The 24869-nt window shown below is 38.6% G+C and overlaps 1 protein-coding gene across 1 annotated transcript; it reads right to left on the minus strand.

Annotated features, from left to right (window-relative positions):
* Window positions 1-2938: 2938 nt before the first annotated feature.
* LOC133778459 (serine/arginine-rich splicing factor SR45a-like) lies at window positions 2939-6293 on the minus strand. Its single transcript, XM_062218396.1, has 7 exons — window positions 6159-6293; window positions 5685-5707; window positions 5474-5557; window positions 5226-5337; window positions 4806-4955; window positions 4018-4081; window positions 2939-3533 (listed from the first exon to the last, which is right to left on the minus strand). The coding sequence occupies exons 2-7, from the start codon at window positions 5705-5707 to the stop codon at window positions 3385-3387; spliced, it is 582 nt and encodes a 193-aa protein (XP_062074380.1). The 5' UTR covers window positions 6159-6293; the 3' UTR covers window positions 2939-3384.
* Window positions 6294-24869: the final 18576 nt, after the last annotated feature.

Consider the following 24869-nt stretch of genomic DNA (forward strand, 5'->3'; position numbering starts at 1 on the left):
GTACCTCACATCGTACACCATCGTATTATAACATACACAACAATTTGTTCCCACTATCGGGCACACATCGTACCCAACATCGTACCCTATCGTACCTCCATCTTCAACCTCAAGTTATCAGAAAACACAACCTATCGTACCACCATCGAACCACTATCGTACCCCTATCGTACACTCATCTTCAACCTGAAGTTATGAGAAACACAAATACTATCGTACCCATATCGACCCACTATCGTACCTTATCGTACCTCTAAAAAAACCCAGAAATTTTTTTCAAAATTTTACGGTTTATCAGATGTCACACAGTCAGATTTAACACAGTCAAATTCAACAATACATACTATAACATTTTTTAATGGAGAAGAGATTAAAAAAAACACATACCCTAGACATTTTTGCGCAATGGGGTGTCGGTTTTTCTTCTCCGGTGAGGGGTTGGAGCTTGGTTTTTCTTCGTCTCCGGTGGGGGTTGGGGCTTGGTTTTTCTTCGTCTCCAGTGGGGGTTGGGGCTTGGTTTTTCTACGTCTCCGGTGGGGGTTTTTCCGACCGTCGGGTGAGGGAGAGAGCAGCGTCGGGTGATGGTGGGTGAGGGAGAGAGAAGCGTCGGGTGTGAGTACTTATGTTGCTCGATGGTTTTGTGGGAGTGAAGAGTTGGGATTTGGGAGGGAACGGGAAATGGGCAGGGGAAAAGCCGAAAGGTACGGTTTTTATCAAGTTTTTTTATCACTATCGTGTACCATCGGGTACAATCGTGTACCATCGTACTATTGGGCAAGCATCGGGCACTTATCGGGTACCATCGTGTACAATCGTACTAATAGGTCTGCATTAACTTAATAACAACTATCGGGCATGCATCGGACTCGTATCGATCCATTATCGTACTTAAAGGGTTTGTAGAATGAAAATAAATATCGGGCAACCATCGGGTAGCCATCGAACCTTAATGACCATCGGGTAACCAAAACATATCGGGCAAGCATCGGGTGGCCATCGGACCTCATCACTAACCTTGAAACCCAACAACTATCGTCCCTGCATCGGGCCTATATCGGACACTATCGGGCATTTAGAAAAAAATTCAAGGAACCCAAAAAAACGCAGATTTTCACAGACCACGATTTTCACCAAAAAAACAGCAAAAAATACCAACAAACTACAGATCCAACATCTAAACAGCAATCTAAATCATAAAAACAACCAACAACAACAAGAATCAAAGAAAATTACTTACCCATGTGTATCTTTTTTGCAAGATTTTAGAGAGGAAAGGTATGAGATTTTGTTATGAGAGGGGTATTTTTGGTATTAAATGAAAGATAAGTATTTGTATCATAGGGTGGTTAACTTTGGTTCAAATTTTAATTATTAAGCTAATGTAAGCATGATTTATCAAATTTCCCTTTTGTATATGAATTGTATTTTAGTACAAATCCAAAGAATGCCGCAATGGGATTGGGCAACATAGCATTAGGTTGGTGGATCATGTGTAACATGTTTCTCATTCGTCCGACAATGAGATATCAACTGCATTGGACGGTCAGGATTCAATCTGTCCTTCTCCTCACTCTTGGCTCGGCTTGGGCAGTTTTGTCTTTTCACCACCCGGCTTAAGTCAAGCCAACCCGACCCGACCCGAGCTGACGAGGGGCTAATCGGACCGGTTGCTTCAGAGACATTGAGAGGGGATGACGTACACGTGCAGGGACACAGCTGTCGGATCTTATCCTACCAAAGGCGATACTGTTCATTTTTTTTGGATTATTTACTCTAATTTAAATTTTCAAAATTATTAATTTTTTTTTACTATAATTGAACAAGTAAAATTAGTAGAAAGTTTAGACCATAAATAGATCAATTCAATGGTAAGATTATTATTTTGGGTGATAAAGTTCTCAAAATTGAATGTTGAATGAGTATGTCTAAGAAAGTGCATAATACCAAACATAATAAATGATAAGTCCCACCAATTTAAGGTTATAATACTATTTTTTTTAAAATAAATGAAAAAAGAAGAAACTTTAATTTTATTTTATATAATTGATTTTTGGGGTTTTGGGGGTTGAAAAATTTGGGCAAATTTGAATTTGGATTTGAAGTCCGCGCTTGGTTGCAGCTGGAGCGCACTACAAAAGCCCGCTTGGTCATTTTTGGGAGATTCAAAGTGTGGGCCCCACTCTCTCTTCTCACTTCTCTACCCTCCACATGCTCTTCTCTCTCATTTATTATGATTGTTATTATTATTATTATTATTCAAATATTAATTTTGAATATTTTTGGGCTTGGCCCATGAAACGATGGTGGGCTCCACCACACTAGCATTTAATAGGCCGATGAAGATTGGCCCACTTGCTCCAATCAAATGCCAATGCTTGATATGATAATTCAGTTCATGACATAAGAAAAGTCATCTTGATGTACTGCTGTATTTTTATTACAGTGATACTTTTATATATTCGTTGAAAAAGAAATATTTTCATCCCAACCAAAACAAAAAAATAAAACTACATACACACATATATATATACCAACACTAATGAGTAATTACTGCCAAAACTATTCCAATAAATAGAGTATAATTTTTTTACTGTATTTAAGAATAATATGTGTAGAAAGATTTTAATTTGAATGAAAATGAGTCACTAGTATAAAATTACTATTCATAATCACAACTTTAGTAAAAGAATAATTAGAATGTTCTTTAAAAATTTCCATTGAATAAGAATTGATTGGTCCACTCCATCCACCCCCTTAATAGAAATTTTCATTTATTTGTTATTAAAAGTACGTCAATTTATTCCTTAGTCAATGGTCCCTAAACTTGGTGAGGTGTCTCTAAAGGTACTGTGTATATATATATAAAACAAAGGTAAAAAAAGTTAAAATAGCTTTATCGGTCCCTAAACTTGGTGTGTGACTTTTGCAGACTGGTCCCTAAAGTTCAAGACTGAAGACTTTTTTTCAAGTCAAATGAAATAACGGCAGTATTCAATTTTCACAGTTACTAATGACACAATCTTAGTACATCACACTAGAAAAGAAAAGGAAAAACAATCACATAGTGAAAAGCAAAGAACAGAAACACACATACAACTACATAATCTTGCAATTATGAGGCAATGCTGTTGAGACACCGATCCCATACCGCGCAGGTGGATTTGCAAAAACCAGGAGAGGAGATCATCAAGGCCATGTTGTCTGTCCTATGCTAGACAATGTTGTTAAGATAGTACATGATAATAGAAACACATGACACAGTAGAATTAAAGGATAATTAGTATTTGAACCTACACTTAACAGGCAAAAACCCAGAATGCCCTCGGTGCTTACTGATGAACAAGAGTCAAGTCACAGCTTGGCTTGGCTTGGATCAATTTGAGTTTATCTACGATAACCAGCTGGTGGGGACTGCTCCCTGCGCCTTCTATCGTATGGAGATCTTGATCTTCTCCGTTGATCCCTTGAATAGGGGTCTCTTTCTGGCCATCGACGTGGTGAGTAGCTACGAGAATGTCTATTACCATGGCCACCTGGATATTTTTGGTGTTAACGAGTATGCAATATAATACAATGGTAATACTGAAGCAACAATGCTTTCTAATTACTCAGAAAATTTTAGAAGATTAGCAGCAATCATAATGATAGGACGGAGAAGATAAGATTAAGAATGCAAACAATACAGAAGTTTTGGTTTATGAAATTGAAACCAAGCAGCCAAGCTGTCTCAACTTCCAATATCTTATCAGATGGCAGATGTTATGTGTATTAACTTCCAACCAAAGAACAATAAATAAAAGGTCCACATAACTGCTGAGGAGCACTAATGCATCTACTTCGGTAATGTTGCTACTCAATTTTAAGGTTCAATGTAAAGAAGAAAACTAAGGCGGGCCTAAAAGGCACCAGCAGGTTGGAGGTTAAACTCTTAAGCAAAAGTACACAGCTACATGGTAATACTTCCTACTTGATATAAAAAGTAAACACAAAATATTGCAAGTCTAGTCATCATTGTACCTCGCTTGTCTCGCAAACCTTGATACCTTCCTGGAGTTGGTGTCCTTCCTCGCTTCCGTTTAGCCTGCATATGCACAAAGATGCAAGGTGATATCAAGGCAAATAAACTAGTCCATAGATTACTCAAAACAATTACAATGAAACCACATATTGCTGCATGTTGGCATTTCAAACTGATAGCTCATAATTATGGCTCTCTTAAGAATATGATAACAATCCAACAAAAATTGAAAGGATTTTAAAGTAGTTCAATGTTTCAACTAATTTAACTAGTCCTCCAAAAATTTACCATTATGGCATGCATTGCCAACCGAGCTCAGCTAATAAATCCTCTCAAGATGTATTTGGGAGAATCTCTTTTAACCTTTTCTTTAACTAATATGTATGATAAAACATAGGTTTTTATTAAATAAGCAGGACAAGCCAAAAAACTGATGCAACAGGAAGAGTTTACCATGCCTCTAGGGTATTTATATATATAGAAATTTCATAAACCATGGTAGACGCTGTTGCCAACCAAGAAAGAGGTAAAAATGGTACACAACACTCTGCAAAATAGTCGAATTTGAATCGATGAATTTGAAATCTTCGATGCAGAACTCATGTCGTGAAGGAGATATACAACTGTTAAGAGCTTAGATTGTGAATTCGATGGAGCTACACAGACCAGACCTGCTGCCAAAACTAATCAGGCAACATTTCCGAAGAAAGCAAAGAAACTACATTTTATGCAAATTGGAAAGCCGTAGTACTCAGAATAAGTTATATCCTTTGACACAAACTAATACCTTTTCTACAGTGATTAATCGACCTTCAAGAACTGCACGATTTAAATGTTTAACACAGCGCTCTGCATCTTCAAGAGTTTCCATAGTGACAAACCCAAATCCACGAGATTCCCTGGTGCGAGGATCTGTGACCAGGTGGCACTCCAAAACCTGATAGCATAACTGACGCATCATACTTCATTCAACTGTTAATCAACAGTTAAGAGTTTTCCCTCATTATTAAATCAAAATATTCAAACACCCCCTCAATGCAACATGCATGAGTTATGAGTCTTATGACTCCTTGTAGCTAACAGATAGTCACAAACACAATATGGGCCATTTAAACAAGAACTCACAATATGAAACAAATCTACATCAAGTTCTGTTCTCATCCAAAGTTCCATAAATGGTGAAACTTAAATTTTCAATTAACCATACCTTTCCTTCTTTTCCAAAAAACTTCTCAAGATCACCAGTGGTAACTCTTGTAGATAAGCCTGTCACATACAAGTTATTCCCAGGGTTGACTACATCTTCAAGATCGCGACTCCTATTGCAAAAAAACCCAAAATTCAATTCTTTTCAACTTCAAATATACCAGCAAATTGATAGGTTGCTATGAAACCCATATATGTTTGTTGGGAGGAAAAAAAGGCAGAAACATCACAACTTAAAAAGAGATATACCTTGAACGGCTTCTCCTTGACCTTGTCAAGGACAATGATCTTGACCGGCGGCTTCCTCTACCAGGTGACTGTGGTGAAGGAGACCTATAACCATAATCAACAAACAATAGAGTAATACCAACTGAGCAAATTTCCCATATTATACAAGATTCACATCATAACTAAATGATCAAACCCATAATTCTAAATAATTAATTAAATGAAAACTGACCTTCTTTGTCTTGAATATGGCATCTATCAGTACACACATAAATCACTATATTAGATGCCATTCAATATCATTAAATAATAAATGTAATTATAGCATATATGTATATATTGAATTTTAGCTCAACAACATGCCTGATCCAAAAAATTTGCAATTTAAAGTCCACTTCTCCGTTATTTTCTTTCATTTTCACCCAACAACTATACACAATAACACATTAATATTTTCCTTTTTTTTTTCTTTTTCAAATTTATATATAAAAGGCCATGGGAACAAATCTGCCAAAACCCAACACCCTAAACAAGATAATTTTTTTTTCAAAAAATTAATAACACAGAATTATGCTGATCTACCTGAACATTTGAGCTGAAACAGCACTGAAAGAAGAAATTTTTGTTCTTTGTTTTTTGTTTTATTGATGGTAAATAAGCCAAACCATGTGAAGAAAAAAAATGGAGATAAGGGAGGTTGGTTTACCTTGGAGATGGAATCGGTGGGTCAACTCGGAACTCGGGAGTGGGAAGAGAAGAGGGAACGTGGTGGTGGGAATCAGCTTTTAACTCCGATCCGATTATTGATTAAAGTTTGCAGAGAAAAAGAGGAGAAGGATTGTATCGGTGGGACCAGAGCCGGACCATCCCTTCTTTGCAATGTGGGCTGGCCTTCATTTTCATTATCCAGCCCATGGGCTATACCATTTAAGCCCAACCTAACTGGGCCCTTTTATCATAGGCTACTCTATTCAAACTCTATTGAAAGATATTTTTTTTCTTCCCAAAATATCTATATTTTATGTTTTTATAATGGGATTTTGTTTTCATTACAAAAATTTGGTATTTTAAATAGGAAAAATACTTCAAATTTAGTTAACATATACTAAACATTTACCAAACTAAACTCTTATTACACATTTATACTTTATACTGTATACAAATAACACTTTATACTATACACAAATAATGTGCAAGACATGTTTACTTAGTTTTTATTTATAAAATTTATTAATTTGTATTATTGTCATATAAATTTTAAATAAATAAATAATATTATATATATAAATAACATAAGCATATTGAATAAAAAATTAAAGAAAAATATTTTTAATGATTTTTAAAAATATATATAATATGATTGTTGCCCCTCGAATTGGCCAACGATACGGAGTCAGATAAACGATATAGAATAAGATGAAAACAAGACGAAAAAGTAAACGACACAATAATTTATAGTGGTTCAGCCCCAATCAGATGGTAACGGCCTACATCCACTTAATGTTCTTATTGATGTAGGATCCCAATACTGGGATCAATGAACTAAGGGTTCACGAGTTTCACAAACTTCAGGATGATTACAATTTAAGTGAATAATAACACTATAATTTTCCTCTCCGACTCTCCCAGTCCAAAAAACGTCCCTCCCTTGAGCCTTTTGATTCGTATTTATAGGCTCAAGAAGGTTGCATGGGCCAGTGGGCCTTAATTACAATTACCACTCGCGTATCTAGATAATAAGAGAAATTACAATTAATGCACAATTACAATAGTGCACTTCTGAAGGAAATAAATGAATATATGCGACCAGGCTGGTTGCACATAAGTATGATGCTTGATAAACCAACAGTCTTCTGGTCGGTGGCCGAGCAGGATACACTTACTTAAAACAGCCACGTGCCTCCCATGTGTAGACCAATCCTGCCACATCATCAGGTAGGCAGTTTTCAGATAAATATTTGCCCCCCAAGTTTATTTTACTACGACCAGCATAAAGTAAACTTAAACAACAGACCTTTTGTATGTCCTGTCCAATCTGTCAAAGTCATCAATGCCTTCTCGAAAAAAGACAAACAATCATGTCATTACAGTTTTCCAAAAAGTGGTTTGACAGCTATCACGCTTTTCCATGCCTCGAAAAATCACCCGCCATCATTACCTCAGTAATCGTGCTTCGACCAATATAAATAACTCCTCAAATTCACTTTTTACTTTTCATTTCTCTTCAAGAACATTGAAGAACAGAGCATAAAGAACCTAGAAAACTCAGACAATTTTGGCGATCCACGGAGTTTCTGTCCAGCCACTCGACTCAACGTCTCATAAATTTTCACCAATTTTTATCCAAGTAAGTTTCTTGAACTTCTTCGTTGTTGAGATGCCATGCAGTATTTAGTTTTTTGGGTTGTTTTGGATTTGAAGTTCCTGAATGTTCTTGAAAAAAAACGATTTGGAGCAGTTGGGCATGTAGGTATGAACATGATAGGATAAGGAGAAAAACACTACATGAGGCTTAGGAATCGGTTTGGGAGTTAGGATCATAGATTTAGGGTGTAAAATCGAAGTAACAATTCGATTTTTAAGTACTTAGAAAAAACTAGGTTTTTCCCGCCCTTTCTCAGACTCGAAAAGTTTTTCCTCTGCTGCTTTTTAATCCATTTTCCAAATTGTTCGCGTACGATTTAGTGTTTACGTTATAATGTTACTGGTCATATAAAAGCTTAACTTTTATACACGAGCAACGTTATTCCAACTTTTCCACTTTCTTGGTCTATTGGTCGTAGATTCTCATCTTCCCTTCTCTGTTCGCAGAATTTCATGCACGACCTTTGGGAAGGTGAGAGGCTGATTGACAACGACTTGCTCGCGCAGCTACTCGAAGATTAAGAACAGTCGTCGCTGCTAATCTCGGAAATTCCCTTTTCTTATAACCCTTCAAATAGACCTTCAACTAGCCCAGTCAACATGGGTCGCGTAAAATCCATCTTACAAAAAAGAAAGAAAACAGTCAAGCCTTCTGATAATCAGCCTACTTCTCGGGCTGAAACTCCTTCGACTAGCCCTCAACTTGAAAACACATCTCAACCATGAATCCAAATAAAAGTGTGACTTCGAGACGTCCTTCGACCAGAAGTCGAATGGTACGTAGTGCCTCCTAGTGTTATTACATCTAGGATGGTAGGAAATTATCTCAAGAAGTACAGACTTCCTGGGATAACCCTAATCAAGCCTTCGATCGACCAGCGGGCAAACCTGCTTGGGGGCGCCTACAGCGCCTGGTCGAGGTATCACATTGAGGCAGGGGCAACTTTGCCTCTTCATCCATTTTTTCAGTGGGTGGCCAACTATTTCGAGATCGTTCCCTTTCAAATCACCCCAAACGGATATAGAGTGCTCTCTGCTCTCTATATTATGTACAGCCACAAGAAGTGGCACGTTCCTACGCCACACGAGACCAATTGACCCCAATCACAACAATACGGGGTTCTTCCACTTCTACCACCAAGAATCTGCTTGCACCTTCCTGAGTGATATTACCCACAAGTCCAACGTGGGAAAGTACTTTCAGGAGTACTTTTTAACACCAGACCTGGTCGCCAACAATTTGGCCTTCACTAATGGAGGTAAATTATTTATTCACTGGTCGTTCAATTTCCTTTAATGATAACTCTACAAAACAGAGTTATTTTACCACTTTTTATGTGTTAATTGTTGCTTAGTTCTTGAGTTCTTAATTGATTTATTAAGTTTTTAAGTAATTTTGAATTTATTAGTCCTATCATGATTTTATATAATTTTGTGTGTTTATATAAGTATTTTGTTGTAAAATGTTGTACTTAATTATTTGAATTATTATTGTTAAGTTAGTGGTAAAAAAAAAGGGTATTGTTGAACTTAAATGTTAAATTAAGTTATAATTAATATTTTCAAAGAATTTATATGAATTATTTATAATTGAAAATATTTTATCATGACTTAATTTATATTTATTTTGTAGGAAATTGTTTTATTTTTTGTTCTTGAAGAGCCAAGAAAGAGTGAAAAAAAGGGGAAAAAAGAAATAAAGAGAAAAAAGTGTTAGTTTTGAAGAAAATGGCATTGTTAAAAATGTCATGCCTTCAGCTCATTTGGGCCCAAGCCCAATAGCTCCTCAACATGTTGCCTCTCATCATGCCATCACAAGCCACAGCTTCCCAGCCGTACGGTTCCAGCCCAGCAGCAACAAAGTCTTCAATTACTCCAAGTCTTCTTCAGCATATATCATAAGCATCATCAGACAGCCTTCACGTGCACCAACCAAAGCCGTACGGACCAGCACCCCTTCACCAACTTGGGCCCGCAGCTGCCAGCATCCTTCTGCCTCTGCACCAGGCCCGGCCCGCCAGCCTCCAAAGCCTAACCCAGCAGCAGCCTTCAATCTCCACGTGCCTCACCTCAGCACGCCACCTGTCCACTTTCCCTTCAGCAAGGGCCACGACGAAACCAGCTCCCATCAGCTTCTAACATATCACCACGCCTCCTGATTGCACCAGCGTCCGTACGAAGTTGCCTCCCAGCGCCAGCTGCATCTCCAAGCCAGCAGCTCCTCCATTTGGGCCGGATCCCTCCTCAGGCCCAACGCCACTCTCCTCTTCAGCAAGTAACCAGGCCCGCCTGATGCATTCCACCAACTCACCCATCAATGCCCAGCCGTGGCCCAATTTGCAACCCATGCCAACACAGCCACCCAAAAAGGCCAAAAACCACATTTTTCCTTCCCAATATTTTTCACTCAAATATCAATTCACTCTTACCTATTTTTCTTACCTAAATAAACATTCCTAATTCATTTTTTTACCCTAGTTTTTCACTAATATTTTACCCAACCAAACATTTCATATTTCCAATACTCTTACACTTACTCTATTTATCCTACCACTTCCCAACACAATTAAATTAATCAATTTATTTAATCTCCATATTTTGCCTATAAATAGAGCCTTGTAAGACCATTTGGGGAGCTCTTCTTCTTCATCTTTTCAACATCTTCTACACATATTTTTCTCTCTTCTTTTCACTATTTTCTCTCTACCATTTTCATCTTTTGAAGAGCATGTCAAGTATGTTATTTTGTAATTTTTATCTAGTTATGAGCTTCTAATCTTTTTCAAAGGTTATTAAGATGATGATGAAGCAAAATGTAACTAGATAGTATTTTTTTTTTATTGTATGTTGATTTCCCATTTGTGTAACATTGTTCATGAATTTTTCTATCAAAGATATGCATTTTTCATCTATTATTGAGTGTTAAAGCATATTACACTTAGTTCTTCATTATGCAAAAATATGATATTCTTTGATTAAATGTTTTTCATTAAATTGTTCACATCTAATTCTTAGAGCATAAATATCATATTTTGCCTAAACATAATCTCTTTGATTTTTTGTAGTTTCATTAGGTTGTAACACAACTAATGCTTAGAAATTATATCTTATATAAGTGAAGAAAAATCCTACTTTTTTTTAAAGTAACTTGTGCTTGAATAGAAAATATATTTTGAAAAAATATATAGTGTGATTTATTTCAACTATATATAAACTTGGGAATCAATATACTTATAAATACTATTGAACTTGCATTTTGTGGATTCTAATATCTTAATAATCTTATTTTACATACCTCATTTGAAAACCATTTTTCTATTTAATCTTAAATCTTTTTATTACTTGTCTTTTATTTTTCTAAAACAAAATCTCATCAAATATTTGGAACTAGGTTAGAATATCCTTGCTTTGTTTGAAATAGTTTCTTTTGATGTTAGTCAACTCCCATGGGTTCGACCTCGTACTTACATGAACATTATATTCTGAAACGATTCGTGCACTTGCGAGTTTAAATATTAAAACATACCCGTTTTGGGTCTAACATTTAACTTTTATGCACATTCCTTAGAACCTTGATGTCATTCAGGTCCATGGCATCGACCAGCTCCCACCCCCGATATGGAGATACGAGCAGTATCCTTGGCCAACATAACAAATATTGAGAAAAGTTTCAAAGCGTTGGTCACAGAGACCAATCTAAGGCTGGTTGGCCTTCTGGCACTTCACCAGGATGTGAGGGAGTCAACTATGGGAAGTGCTACTGGGGAGAAATTCCCGAGCAGCATCAAGTTGTGTCACAACCCCCGAGGAGGGCAACGGGAGTGACCATCAGGGAACTGTCCAGCACCCCGCGAGCAGCTGTTGCTCCTGCTCAAAAAGGAAAAGGCAAGCATAAGGTCTCTAAGCATCCCAAGCCTATTCTTGAGTCTTCGAATGAGAGCGGTACTGACTTCTCACTCTTAGACAGTTTTCCCATTCCCTGTCATTTATTTGACGAGGACGGCAACTTTAAATACACATCTAATTTAAATTCAGACTTCTTCAAGGCAGAGAGTGAGTGTAGCAGTAGTACAATAAGTAATGTAGCGACCAGTAGTTGTAGTTCCGGTATTTTACTTATAATTTCTTTGATCTTATTTCCTTGATTTAGTAGGTATCTCCATCTATATTGCCTGACTGTTCGCTTCTATATTTCAGTCATGTCGGCTGAAGATCTATTCGACCTGTATAGTGAACCTGACCCTGTTGCTCTTGCGAACAAGAAAAAAGGGAGCAGGCAGCATTGTGGAGAAAGCAACAGCAACCCTCTAACAAAAAAGGCTCAAACTGGGGATCCTCCAGCACCAGTTCCTTCCAGGGAAACAACACCTCCTCCAGCTCCCATCAACCAGTCGTCTCCACCAGCCCCCGTCAACTAGACACGTCCTCCAGCGCCTGTTAACCAAACTCTTCCAACTCTTGCTACCAAACATCTCCTGATCAGACAGGAGAGGCTTTGACGAACATGGTTCTCAGTTCGGCCAAAGATAGGCTGACAAAGTTATCGAGGCACCGACGCAGCCGAGAGGCCATCAACAATACTGACACCATGGAAGTCGATCAGATCTTTAACCATGCGTTGAATAAAGTGCTCAGCGTAAGTTTTCATTTTTTGCTGAGCTTTATTTGTTTATCTTGTCACTTTATTCCCACGAACAGTTTTACCTTTTTTCTAATAGTAGGGAGTTCTAACCATGAGCGCTGGCTGGCGCCGCTCGGGGGGCCTGACTTCTCAATACGAGAAGAGGCTTGGTGAGTAGCTCAAAGCGTCCGAGGATAAACATGATGAGGAGCTTAAGATGGCTGAGGCGAAATACACCGAGCGGCTCGAGGCAGCCAAGAAGAAAAACGCTGAACTGCTCGAACAAAAGGCCAAGCTGGGCGAAGAGCTGAAATAGCACCAGGCTGCCTTGACCAAAGCCATTGAAACTAAAGAGAAGTACAAGGAGGCTTCTTTGCTTAATTTCAAGGAAGCCTCTAAGCTTCAAGATGATCTGGTCATCAGTAGAAATGAGACTGAGGGGTTGGAGGAACGCATCAAAGAGCTCGAGGAGACAAATGCCAGTAACCTGGAGAGATACAAGGGAGCCACTTTTAAATGCTTCTATATGTTCTGGAAGAATAATCGCGGGGCGGACTTCAGCTATCTATCAGAGCGTATGAGACAGTCTGGGATAAATAGGTGTCTGGCTCACCTTGAAGAGGAGGAGATAACGAAAGTTCCAGCATCCCCCGAAATCTCTTTGGCTACAGGCATCGATGGCGTAGACGAGGAAATTGGGGCCTTCGTCGACCAGCAAATTCCTTAAGATCCTCCTGCTTCATAATTTATTTTATTTAAATTTGTAACTTGGGACACACAAACCTCGGTTCGTAGTGTCAAGACAATATATTTTTGCTGCACGGGCAACTTTTTCTTTTACGCAAAGAATTACATCCGAGCAGTAACTGCTCGCGGTGTAAAACAATTTACTTTTAATATTTAGATATTATAATACTTACAATATATTACAACATCCTATTTACATGACCAAACTTAGCATAACACTTTGGTTTTATTTAACAAAATTTTGAAAAATACTCTAAGTACCGTAGCATGCTTTCACTTATTTTGCTCGTGTGTTTACATATACTTGTCGATATACTTTTCTTACTAGGTACCTTATATGCCCCCCAAGTGATTGAGGAGCTTTAGGTTCTCAGTCACTTGCCTTGACCAAGACCTGTTCGAACATTACTGCTCGTAATAAAGATTTATAAAAAATGATAATATAGCAAAACACCACACGTAATGAGCAAATATTTGTAATAAATACAATAATTGGCAAGATTGACTGGCTATGCACAATCCCTTTTATTTCTCGTAATAAATGGACAATCGTGTCTGTACGAGTGATCAAAAAGTTGATCTTACACTTATAAGCAATTAGTCGTATGGCTGACTAACCCTTGTTCATTAACTTGTAAAAAGTGAAATTAATACGAGCCAATTCTTTAAAATGAATTGTTTATTGATAATACTTGCACATGTGTTCTCCATTCCAATAGCAAGGAATGAGATCTCCATTTAAGCGAGCGAGTTTGTAGGTGCCTGGTTGAAGGACTTCTTCAATTTGGTATGGCCCTTCCCAGTTAAGTCCAAGCACTCCAGCAACTTAATCGTGGGTGTTGAGGAAAACTCTTCTAAGTACCAAATTTCCCACATTAAATTTTCTTTCACGTACTTTAGAGTTGAAGTATCGAGCGACCTTTTATTGGTAAGTTGCTACTCGAAGTTGAGATTGCTCACGCCTTTCATCGACCAAGTCCAGAGATTCCGTCAATAACTAGCTATTAACATCTTGATCGTATGTCAACCTTCGGTGGGATGGCGGATCTAATTCAGTAGGCAACATAGCTTCATACCCATAGGCTAAGGAAAATGGAGTATGGCATGTTGCTGTTCGATGTGATGTTCTATACGACCAGAGGACTTCAAGCAAGTGTTCTGGCCATGCCCCATTCACTTCTTCAAGCCTTTTCTTCAGAGTATCCTTTAGTGTCTTGTTGACAGTCTCAACTTGTCCGTTTGCCTGTGGATGAGCTACTGAAGAAAAGCTTTTGGTAATCCCATGCCGTTCGCAAAATTCGGTGAACAGATCACTGTCAAACTGGGTGTCGTTGTCTGAGACAATTTTTCTTGGCAATCCATAGCGACACACAATGTTCTTGACCATAAAATCCAGCACCTTCTTGGTCGTGATGGTCGCAAGTGGCTCAGCTTTGGCCCACTTCGTGAAGTAGTCAACAACAACCACAACATACTTGACGTTGCCTTTTCCTGTGGGCAAAGACCCAATCAAATCTATCCCCCACACTGTGAATGGCCACGGGCTTTGCATTTGCTTTAGCTCATTAGGAGCTGCTCGGGGTATCTTGGAAAATCTTTGGCACTTGTCGCACTTTCAAACAAAATCCACAGAGTCTTCATTCATTGTTGGCCAGAAGTATCCTTGCCTTAGGATCTTTTTTGATAAACTCTGCCCCCCATCATGATCTCTGCATAAACCTTCATGGACTTCTCGCATTAATTTTTGGCCTTTTCTTTAGAAACACGCCTTAGTAGTGGCATTGAATACCCTTTTCTGTATAAAATTTTGTCGACCAGGATAAACCGAGCAGACTGCCTCTGGAGGGCTCTTGCTTTGTTTCTATCTGTTGGCAGTACTCCATGTGTCAAGTATTCAATGAAGGATGCCATCCACGTGTCTGCTGCCTAAATTACCAAAGATGTTTCTTCTGCTTTGATGCTTGGTGCGGACAGTTGTTCAACAGGCACTATATTCAAGGTGTCAGCATTATTTGCACTTGCTAATTTGGCCAAAGCATTAGCGTTTGAGTTCTGGTCACGAGGTACTTGCTGGAGAGTATATTTTTCAAATTGCGCCAACAAATCCTTTGCTTTGTTTAAGTAAGCAACCATCTTCAGACCCTGGGCTTGATATTCTCCAGTAATTTGATTAACCACCAACTGGGAGTCACTATAGATTTCAAGTGACTTTATGTTCACGTCCCTGGTGATAACTCTCAAAATAGAGTTATTTTACCATTTTTTATGTGCTAATTATTGCTTAATTCTTGAGTTTTTAATTGATTTATTAAGTTTTTAAGTAATTTTGAATTTATTGGTCTTATTTTGATTTTATATACTTTTGTGTGTTTTTATAGTTAATTTGTTGTAAAATGTTGTAGTTTATTTATTTGAAATTTATATTGTTAAGTTAGGAATAAAAAGATGCAATTTTGAGCTTAAATGTTTAAGTAAATTAAGTTTTAATTAATATTTTCATGGAACTTATGTTGTATATTTTATTATTGAAAATATTTTGTTTTAATTTAATTTATGTTTATTTTTGTAGAGAAGTTGTGTAATTTTTTTGCTCTTGAAAAAGTAAGAAAATGAAGAGAAAGGTGGCATTTTCAAGGGAAACAAGGGAGCAAAGTGGTATTATTGAAATACCAAAGGAGCCCTGGCCCAAGCTCACGTTCAACTCCACCAAACTTGCTTCAGCCATCAACCAGCAGGCCCAAGTCTCAGCCCAGCTAGGCCCATTTCTTTTCCACACGCCAGGCATCACAAGACCTCCAGCCACCACGTTCAGCCATTTATTTGCTATAGTCAAATGCCACATGAAGACCCAAGACAAATGCCACCTGCAGCTTCAGCTCCTGCGCCTATCTCCACCAAAGCACCCCAGGCCAAAGTCTCCAATTGACTTTCACTCCAGCACCAGGCGCAAGGCCCACGCCCAGCCTGGCCCAGCCACCCAAACCAGCTGCTTTTGTGCATTTTGAACCCAACAAAATCACTTTTGTACCCTTGTCCCTTTTGACAAAAATACCAATTTTTTACCCAACTTTCTACACATTTTACCCCAAAACATCATTATTACACCCTATAATTTACCCCTATTTGCCCTATTATAATTAATTTAATCAATTTAATTAATTTAAATTGATTATTTTAATTTACTCATTTTGGCTATAAATAGGGAGTTTTGAAGACCATTTTGGGTGTGATATATTTTGGAGGAGGTTACCATACTAAAAACTCTACACATTTCAAAACCTCTCTATTCTTTTCATCTTCTTCTTCTCTTTTGTTATTTTTCTATGTATTTTTAGAGGAAAATTTTGAGGGTTTCTCCTCCAAATTTTCCTATTTATGTTTGTAATTTTTAGTTTGTATTTGCTATTCTAGTTATGTGTTTCTAATCTTTTTAAGATTATTAAGGTGATGATGAAACATTATGTAACTAGATAGTATCTATTTTGTATGTTGATTTCCCATTTTGTGCAACAAAGTTTATGGAATTTTCTTATTCAAATATCTTCTTTCATCTTAAATATCATGTATTTTGGATTGTTAGCACATATTTACACTTTGTTCTTCATTAGTGCAAAACCATAATATTCGTTGTGTAAGATGTGTCATTAAATTGTACACATCCATGCTTAGAACAAAAATATTATGTTTTGCCTTATAAATAATGTTCATTGATTTATTTGCTATTTCATTAGATTGATTTACACTAAATGCTTTGAAATTGTAATTTTGAAAAGTGAAGAAAAATCATATCTTTTTAGAAGTAATTTGTGCTTAAAATTATAAATCTATTTGGAAAATGATAGTTTGAATTATTTTAACTATCACTAAAATTTGGGAATTAATATACTTATAAATATTATTGAACTTATATTTTGTGGTTTCTAATCCTTAATAATTTTATTTTACCATCTTGTTTACAATTATTAATTTATGTTATATATATTGTCTTTAATATATTTATTATTGTCTTTTATTTTATTTTTATTGTTACAAATTTGCATCAATCTTTGGAACTAGGTTAGAATTTATTAATTTTGGTTTAAAATAGTTTCCTTTTCGATTTTAGACAACTCATTTGGGTTCGACCTCGTGCTTACACGCACACTATTCTATAAATACGATTCATGCGCTTGCGAGTATAAATATTAAAACATACCCATTTTGGGTCCATCACCTGGCTAATCTTAACCCTGCGAGCAGCGCTTCGTACTCAGCTTCGTTATTGGACGCTGTGAAGTCAAATCTGATTGCGCAGTGGAATCGATGTCCTTCAAGCGTTACCAAAATCACACCTGCTCCATCGTGGTGCTCATTAGAAGATCCGTCTGTGAACAACTTCCAAGAGGGAGTTTGGCTTTGAGGCTCAAGCTCTTCTATTGGTTACATGTCTGGAAGTCTAGTGAGCTCTGCGAAAAAGTCTGCTAGAGCTTGTCCCTTTACTGCTGCTCGCGGAGAATAAGAAATATCATATTGTCCAAGCCCAACTGCCCATTTCAATAATCGACCAGCGGCGTCTGGTTTCTGCAGGACTTGCCGTAGGGGCTGGTCGGTGAGTACTGCAATGGGGTGAGCTTGGAAGTATGGTTGTAGCTCTTTGGAGGCTAAAATCAAGCAGTAGGCTAATTTCTCAATGGGCGGATACCGCAATTATGCTCCTATTAGCCTTTTGCTTACATAATATACAACTTTTTGCACATGTTCCTCCTCTCTTACCAAGACAGCACTAGCAACGTATTCTGTGACCGCCAAATAGATGAACAAAGTTTATTTTTCAACCGGTTTAGACAAAATCGCTGGTTGCGACATATGAGACTTTAGAGATTGGAAAGTGTAATGCCTTAAATATCCTAATAAGGTTTAAGACCCTGATTAGGAGGTCGGGAGGGCCATAATTGATTTATTATGCTATTTAATGATAATATGCATGTTTAGGTGTATTAAATATGCATGTGAACCCATTTATGAGTAATTGGGTGATTCTCATATTTTGGCAATTTCGGGCATATTTGGCATATATGTGATATATGTGTGGTGCTTTATTATTATTTGGTTATGCTAGGGTTACTCAGCACAAGATGATCCTAGGAGGTAAGCTAGTGGGAAAGTCACAACGAGATTTATGCTTGACTCATAGTAAGTCAAGGGGTATTTAGAGCATTATCGGGTTATTGGGTAATAGGAATAAGAATTTGATGATAAATTGGGAGTTAGTAAGATCACAAGGAGATTCTAGAGGTTTTGACTATTTTGCCCCCGGGAGTGTTTTCAGGACCCCGAGCGTTAGGATTTGGTTGAGACTACTTAAGCTTGAAGTAACCTTTTAAGAAATAAAAAGAACGTTCTCCTCCCTCAAAGTTCCATTTTTGTCTCCCGATCGCATTTTCGAAGGAAACTTGAGTTCTAGGACTTGGATTCAAGCGAGGATCGAGGCATAGCAATCCTAGGAAAGATTAGAAGCTTATTAGGCGGAGGATTTAGTTGGAAACAACTCAATTAGAGGTAATTCAAGTATTAAGTTTTAAGTTTTTAAAGTTTTTATGCTTGAATTGGACTTTGTGTTTTGATGAGTTTTTGATTGAATTGAAGCTTGGGTTTTATGGGTTTTGGATCATGGGGATGTTTGGGAACTTTGATTTTTAGTTTGGAGATGTTTGGATAGGTTTTTGGAAGGTTTTAAAAGGTTAAAAATGGGGAAAAATGGCTCGTCCGAGGTTGGGTCGCGACCCTGTTCTTGGGCGCCGCGGCCCAGGCTTGAAGAAGCAGGTGGAGGTTCTGTTTGGCCTGAGGGTCGCGGCGCTTGGTGCTGTTTTTGGCCAAATTGATGTTTTGGTTAGGGGAACTCAAACCTTAGGCCTCGGGATCGTTCCTACTACCTGATTTAGTGGAATTTGATGTCTCGGAGGCTAGGTTTTGGTTCCGGGTTTGGTTTTAGAACTTGAACTCATTGGATCACCATTTGTGGTTGTGACTAGGTTATCACTAGAGGCTCGGAGTAAGGATCGTGCTTGTGGCTCATTTATTGGTAACCTCTGCTTGGACCAAAGGTAAGAAAACTGCACCCCATATGTGACATGCATGGTTATTCTTAATGCATGTTGGATGTTTAAATGTGAATGTTGATAGCATATTGAATGCTTAGCAATCTTTCTCACTTGTATATGGTTATTAATGAGTCATGTTGGATGTTTAAATGTGATGCATGTGATGCACAAGAAACATGTGATTAGGGCATGCCATGAATATTGAATATGAGATTGTTCAGAACTTGAGTCTCTGTGTTTATGCATGATTCCAATTATGCTAGCAATTGTTAAGTAAGCATGTTGAATGCCCTGTATTTGGATATTTGACATATGATATATGTTTGGTAGCATTGCTTACTTGTGTATGGCACTGACTAGTCAGGGTCAGCACTGGTCGCGTATTACTGACCTGAGAGTCAGAAATGGCATAAGCGTCATGAACGCAGGGCTGATAAAAGATTAGATATAATCGATATCAGCGTTGAATGACTCTAGGAGCATTAATGCTGGACCAACCCGAAGGTCAATGAAAATTTTAAGTGCTTGACTAGTCTATGACTAGTTACTCAGAGCCAGGGCCAAAGCCCTAGGTGACTGTTTGTCACGTGGCTAGGCAGCGGAATCCCATGGTTGTGACTCTATGGTCATGCGATAGGTTATATTGGTGACTAGTTCATTGAACACCTATCTTGTTTAAGCTAGTGAAATGATCACTTATTTATAAAGGGAACGAAACCCACCTTAGTGACTTTTACAACTGTCACTCTTTTATTTAGGGCTATAAGCCCAGCATGGTTACCAGAACCACCAGTGTTAAATCACTTATCTGATTAGGATTGACTTGATAGTCATCCACTCAGGAGGGCAAGATTCCTTATCCTGGATACCCATCATTACGTGAACTTATTTGCCTGCTTGAATAGAGCTATATTTGCTAGGCGTGTGCCTTATGATTTGATGACATGTTATTGCTATTCATGAGCATATTAAGTTTTCTTGCTGGGCTTCGGGTCACGAGTGCTATGTGGTGTAGGTAAAGACAAAAGAAAGCTAGACCATCCTTGAGTTGGAGAGCTTAGGTGACGATGTGTACATATGCAGTTGCTCGACCGCCACGGCCAAGGTCTGTAAGGAGAGGAACTAGGGTTTAACCTTATTTTGCCGCTTAGATCGGCTGGTTGTAAATATTTTCTTGTAATAGACCTTTAAATTATATTTTTGGGATCCCAATGTATACAGTAAACGATTTAGTAAAACGTTATATCTTAACCAAAAATTTTAATCCATAAACTGCTAATCATACTTAGTTACACGATTATGGCCAAATGACTTGGCTACCGAGTTTAGCACTGTTTAAAATTCGCATCGTAACGGTCCCTGGAGTTTAGGGCGTTATAGAAAGTCTGCTCGCACTCCTCCGTCCACTCGAATTTTTTATTGCCCCTAAGTTGATTAAAAAATGGGACGCACTTGTTTGTGGATTTAGAAATAAATCTACTTAGAGTGGCAATTCTCCCGGTTAAACTTTGAACATCTTTTCACTTTGTTGGCGATTTCATATTGACCATGGCCTTGATCTTTTCGGGATTAGCTTCGATACCTCGTGATTTCACTATAAATCCCAAAAATTTCCCTGATCCAACTCTGAAGGAACACTTAAGGGGATTCAGCTTCATCTGATATTTATTTAAGATGTTGAAGCACTTTTGCAGGTCCCCAATGTGTTCTTCTACCTTCTTCAACTTAACCAGCATATCATCAACATACACCTCCATGTTTACACCGATCAGCTATATAAACATGTGATTGACCAGTCGCTGGTAAGTCACACCAGCGTTTTTCAAACCGAAAGGCATTACTTTGTAACAGTAAAGTCTTGTATCGATCCGAAAGCTAGTGTGATCCTCATCAGGTGGGTGCATACTGATCTGATTGTATCTAGAGTACGCATCCATGAATGATAGGATCTCGTGCCCTGCAGTGGCATCGACCAGCTGGTCGATCCTTGGGACTGGGAAACAATCTTTAGGGCAGGCTTTATTAAGGTCTGTGAAATCCACGCATGTTCTCCATTTTCCATTTGGCTTGGGAACTAGTACGAGATTAGAGACCCACGATGGATAAAATGCTACCCTGATGAATCCGTTCTCCTTTAGCTTATCGACTTCTTCCTTTAAAGTCTTCGATCTATATTTGTCGAACAACCTCATTTTCTGTTGTACTGGTGGAAATCTTTTATCTATGTTCAAGACATGGCTGATAACTGCAGGGTCAATCCCAACCATATCTTTATGCGACCAGGCAAATACCTCCTGGTTCTTCTTTAAAAATTCCACCAATCTCTGTTTTATTGTTGTCTCTAAGTTTTTACCGACTTTCACAACCCTGGTCGGATCTGCCTCATCGAGTTGGACCTCCTCGAGGTCCTCGACTGTAACTACTTTTTCATCGAAATCCCCAAAGCGATGATCTAAATCTCTATCCTTACTTTGGGCAACACCCTATTTGGTGACGTGCTCACCTGATTGGGCTTGTACCTCATCGACCAATTGTAACTCTTTCCCGGCTCATTCCTTCGATCTACCCTTTTTCGCCTTAGTAATCGAGGAATTGTAGCATTCCCTCACTTTTCGCTGGTTTCCCAACACGCATCCTATCCCTGTGTCAGTTGGGAACTTCATGGCGAGGTGCCAGACCGAGGTTACGGCTTGCATGTCGACTAGAATAGGCCTTCTAATCACAGCATTGTACGCAGAAGGACAATCAACTACTATAAAAAGTAGTGAGTAAAGTCCTGTTCGCAGGCACAGTTCCAACCGTAACCGGAAGCCTGATCGACCCTGTTGGTGCGAGCCCTTCGCCAGAAAAACCATAAATGGTTTGGTTGCATGGCTCCAGGTCTTTCACTGACAATTTCATTTTTTCCAGCGAAGACTTGTACAAAATGGTCACTGAGCAGGGACCGTTACGGTGTGCCTTGTAAACAGTGCTAAACTCGCTAATCGAGTCATTTGGCCAAAATCGTGAACTAAGTACGATTAGCGGTTTAGGGATTAAAAACTTTGGTTAGGATGTAACGTTTCACTAGAACGTTTAATATATACATTGGGATCCCGAAAATAAAGTTTAAGAGTTTATTACAGAAAATATTTACAACAGGCCGTTCTAAGCGGCTAAACAGGGTTCAACCCTAGTTCCACTTTAAACCTCGGCCGTGACGGACGAGCAGCTGCATATGTACACGTCATCACCTAAGCTCTCCAACTCAAGGATAGTTCAGCTTCCTCTTGCCTTTACCTGCACCACGTAGCACCCGTGAGCCGAAGCCCAGCAAGAAAACACAGAATAACATGATATAATATCAACAATAACCATAGTAACCGTTCAGGACTATCAGTCCAAGCAAATAGGTGACAATAGCCAAAAGCCACAATAATGAGCATCGCTTCCTCTAGCCATGGGACGATAGGGTCACCAGGGCTTAATTGATAAGTGATTCTTTCATAAGTTTGATTAGGACAGGTGCAAGGTGATTATTCACCAACATAACCTTCCTCACGACTCTAGAGTCGAAGCTATGGACAACGTCCCTTAGCCATGTGACAAACGGTCACCGGGGTCATATACCTTGGCTATAGTCATCTGGTCGTAGACCAGGCAAGCGCTTATAAGTTCTTCGACCCTAGGGTCGGTCTAGCATTAATGCCATAGAGCCATTCAATGCGTGATTCTCGACTTTAGAGTCGGTCCCTGACTAGTCAGTGTCGTACACAAGTAAGTCATGCCGCCAATCATATATCACATATCCATATCCATAAACAAGGTACTCAGTATGCTTACTAAACAAGTATTAGTACAACTAGGACCATGCATAAACACAGAGGCTCAAGCTCTGAACGATATCATACCCAGTATACAAAGCATGTCCTAATCATATGTTTCTCATGCATAATATGCAATATATCCAACAATCTAACATGCACCAATAACAGCCATGCATGTCACGTTTAATAGTCAACCAACATGCATCAAGAATAACCATGCATGTCATACATAATAATCAACCAACACGCATCAATATTAACCACGCATGTCATACTCAATAATCAACCAACATGCATCATATAGCCATGCATGTCACATATACACAGGGTGCAGTTTTCTTACCTCAGGTTCGAGTGAGAATTAGAACAAGAATGACCCCTGAGAACGATCGATCCTTCATCATTTAACGGTCACCTTGTCATAACCAAAACAATCTCCAATTAATGAAAATTACCAAAGATAGGGTCTTAACCTAAACCCCACTCTCAGGACCTCGAAACATGCCCACATAGTGAGTAGATTCGATCCCGGGCCTTAAGGATTGAAACCCCAAGCCAAAAGCCCTTAAAAACACCCAAAACAGGGTTCTGAAGGAGCAGGGTAGTGCTACAGCGCTGCCCTTCTAGCACCCCAGCGCTCAAGGCAGAACCACAAACCGCCCCACCTCCCTGCAGGTAGCGCTGTAGCGCCCTACACTGGGCACTGTAGCGCTACCTTCAGCCAGCCAATTCCCAGATTTTCCTTCTTTCGATTCTACCATTTCTAACCCAATCCAAAAGCTTCCAAACATAAAATCAACTCCCAAATGAACCCAAATACCATCTCCACATGTCCTAGGGACCACAACCCCAAGAACCCTAGCCAAAACTCCAACCAATTCCCAAGTTTCCAACCCAAAAAACCAGCTGAAACTTAACTTAGAAAACAGAGCAAAATCAAGAGTTCTAGTGGCTAGAAACTCACCTTAATCTTAGCAACACACCCTCTTCAATGGTGGAGCACAACCCTAGCTTGGCTAAGCTTGGTTCCTTGACTTAATTCCTCAAACTGAGCTTGAAAATCCAAAGAGAAAAGAGTAAGAAAATCTATCGGGAGAGAAGGGAAAGAAGCTCTGTTTTCCCCTGTATTTCCTCAGCTTTCTAACACTTATAAGTTGATATAAATCCTTATGGTCAAAAGACCATAATGCCCTTAAGCCAAATAAACCCCTCTAAAAGCTTCCGAGGGTAAAACCGTCCTTTCCTGCCTATCTCGTTAATTATAATTAACGCTCTCCAATTCCCACTATTCTCAATATTTTCAAACACCAATAATCCATATCCCATTACCCTTTAATTCTCGGTAATGCTCTAATCATTAAATTCACCCCGAGACTCACCCCGAGCCTCGGACTTAAACCCGTTATGACTAGACCGAACACTCGCATTCCATGATCGTCTCATGCCGACTAGCTCGAACCAATCCACCTTATAATGTGGCTATATTAATTAATCACAAGCATGCACCCAAATTACACAATTACGCCCACAGCGGCCAAATTACCAAAATGCCCTTATAATAATAAATACTCCCATATGCATGCATTCACCATCATATAATAATATAATTTACGTAAACATGCATATAATCATTAAACACTATAGTAAATCAATTATGGTCCTCCTGACCTCCTAATCAAGGTCCTAAACCTTATTAGGAAATTTGAGGCATTACACATAAGGTCCGAGCGTATCGCCCCCTTGCCTTCCTACTATCTCTTGCAAGGTGTGGGCCTCCACAGATGGTTAGCAATGTACCT

The sequence above is a fragment of the Humulus lupulus genome, chromosome 5 (genome assembly GCF_963169125.1).
Source record: "Humulus lupulus chromosome 5, drHumLupu1.1, whole genome shotgun sequence".
Classification (NCBI taxonomy): Eukaryota; Viridiplantae; Streptophyta; class Magnoliopsida; order Rosales; family Cannabaceae; genus Humulus; species Humulus lupulus.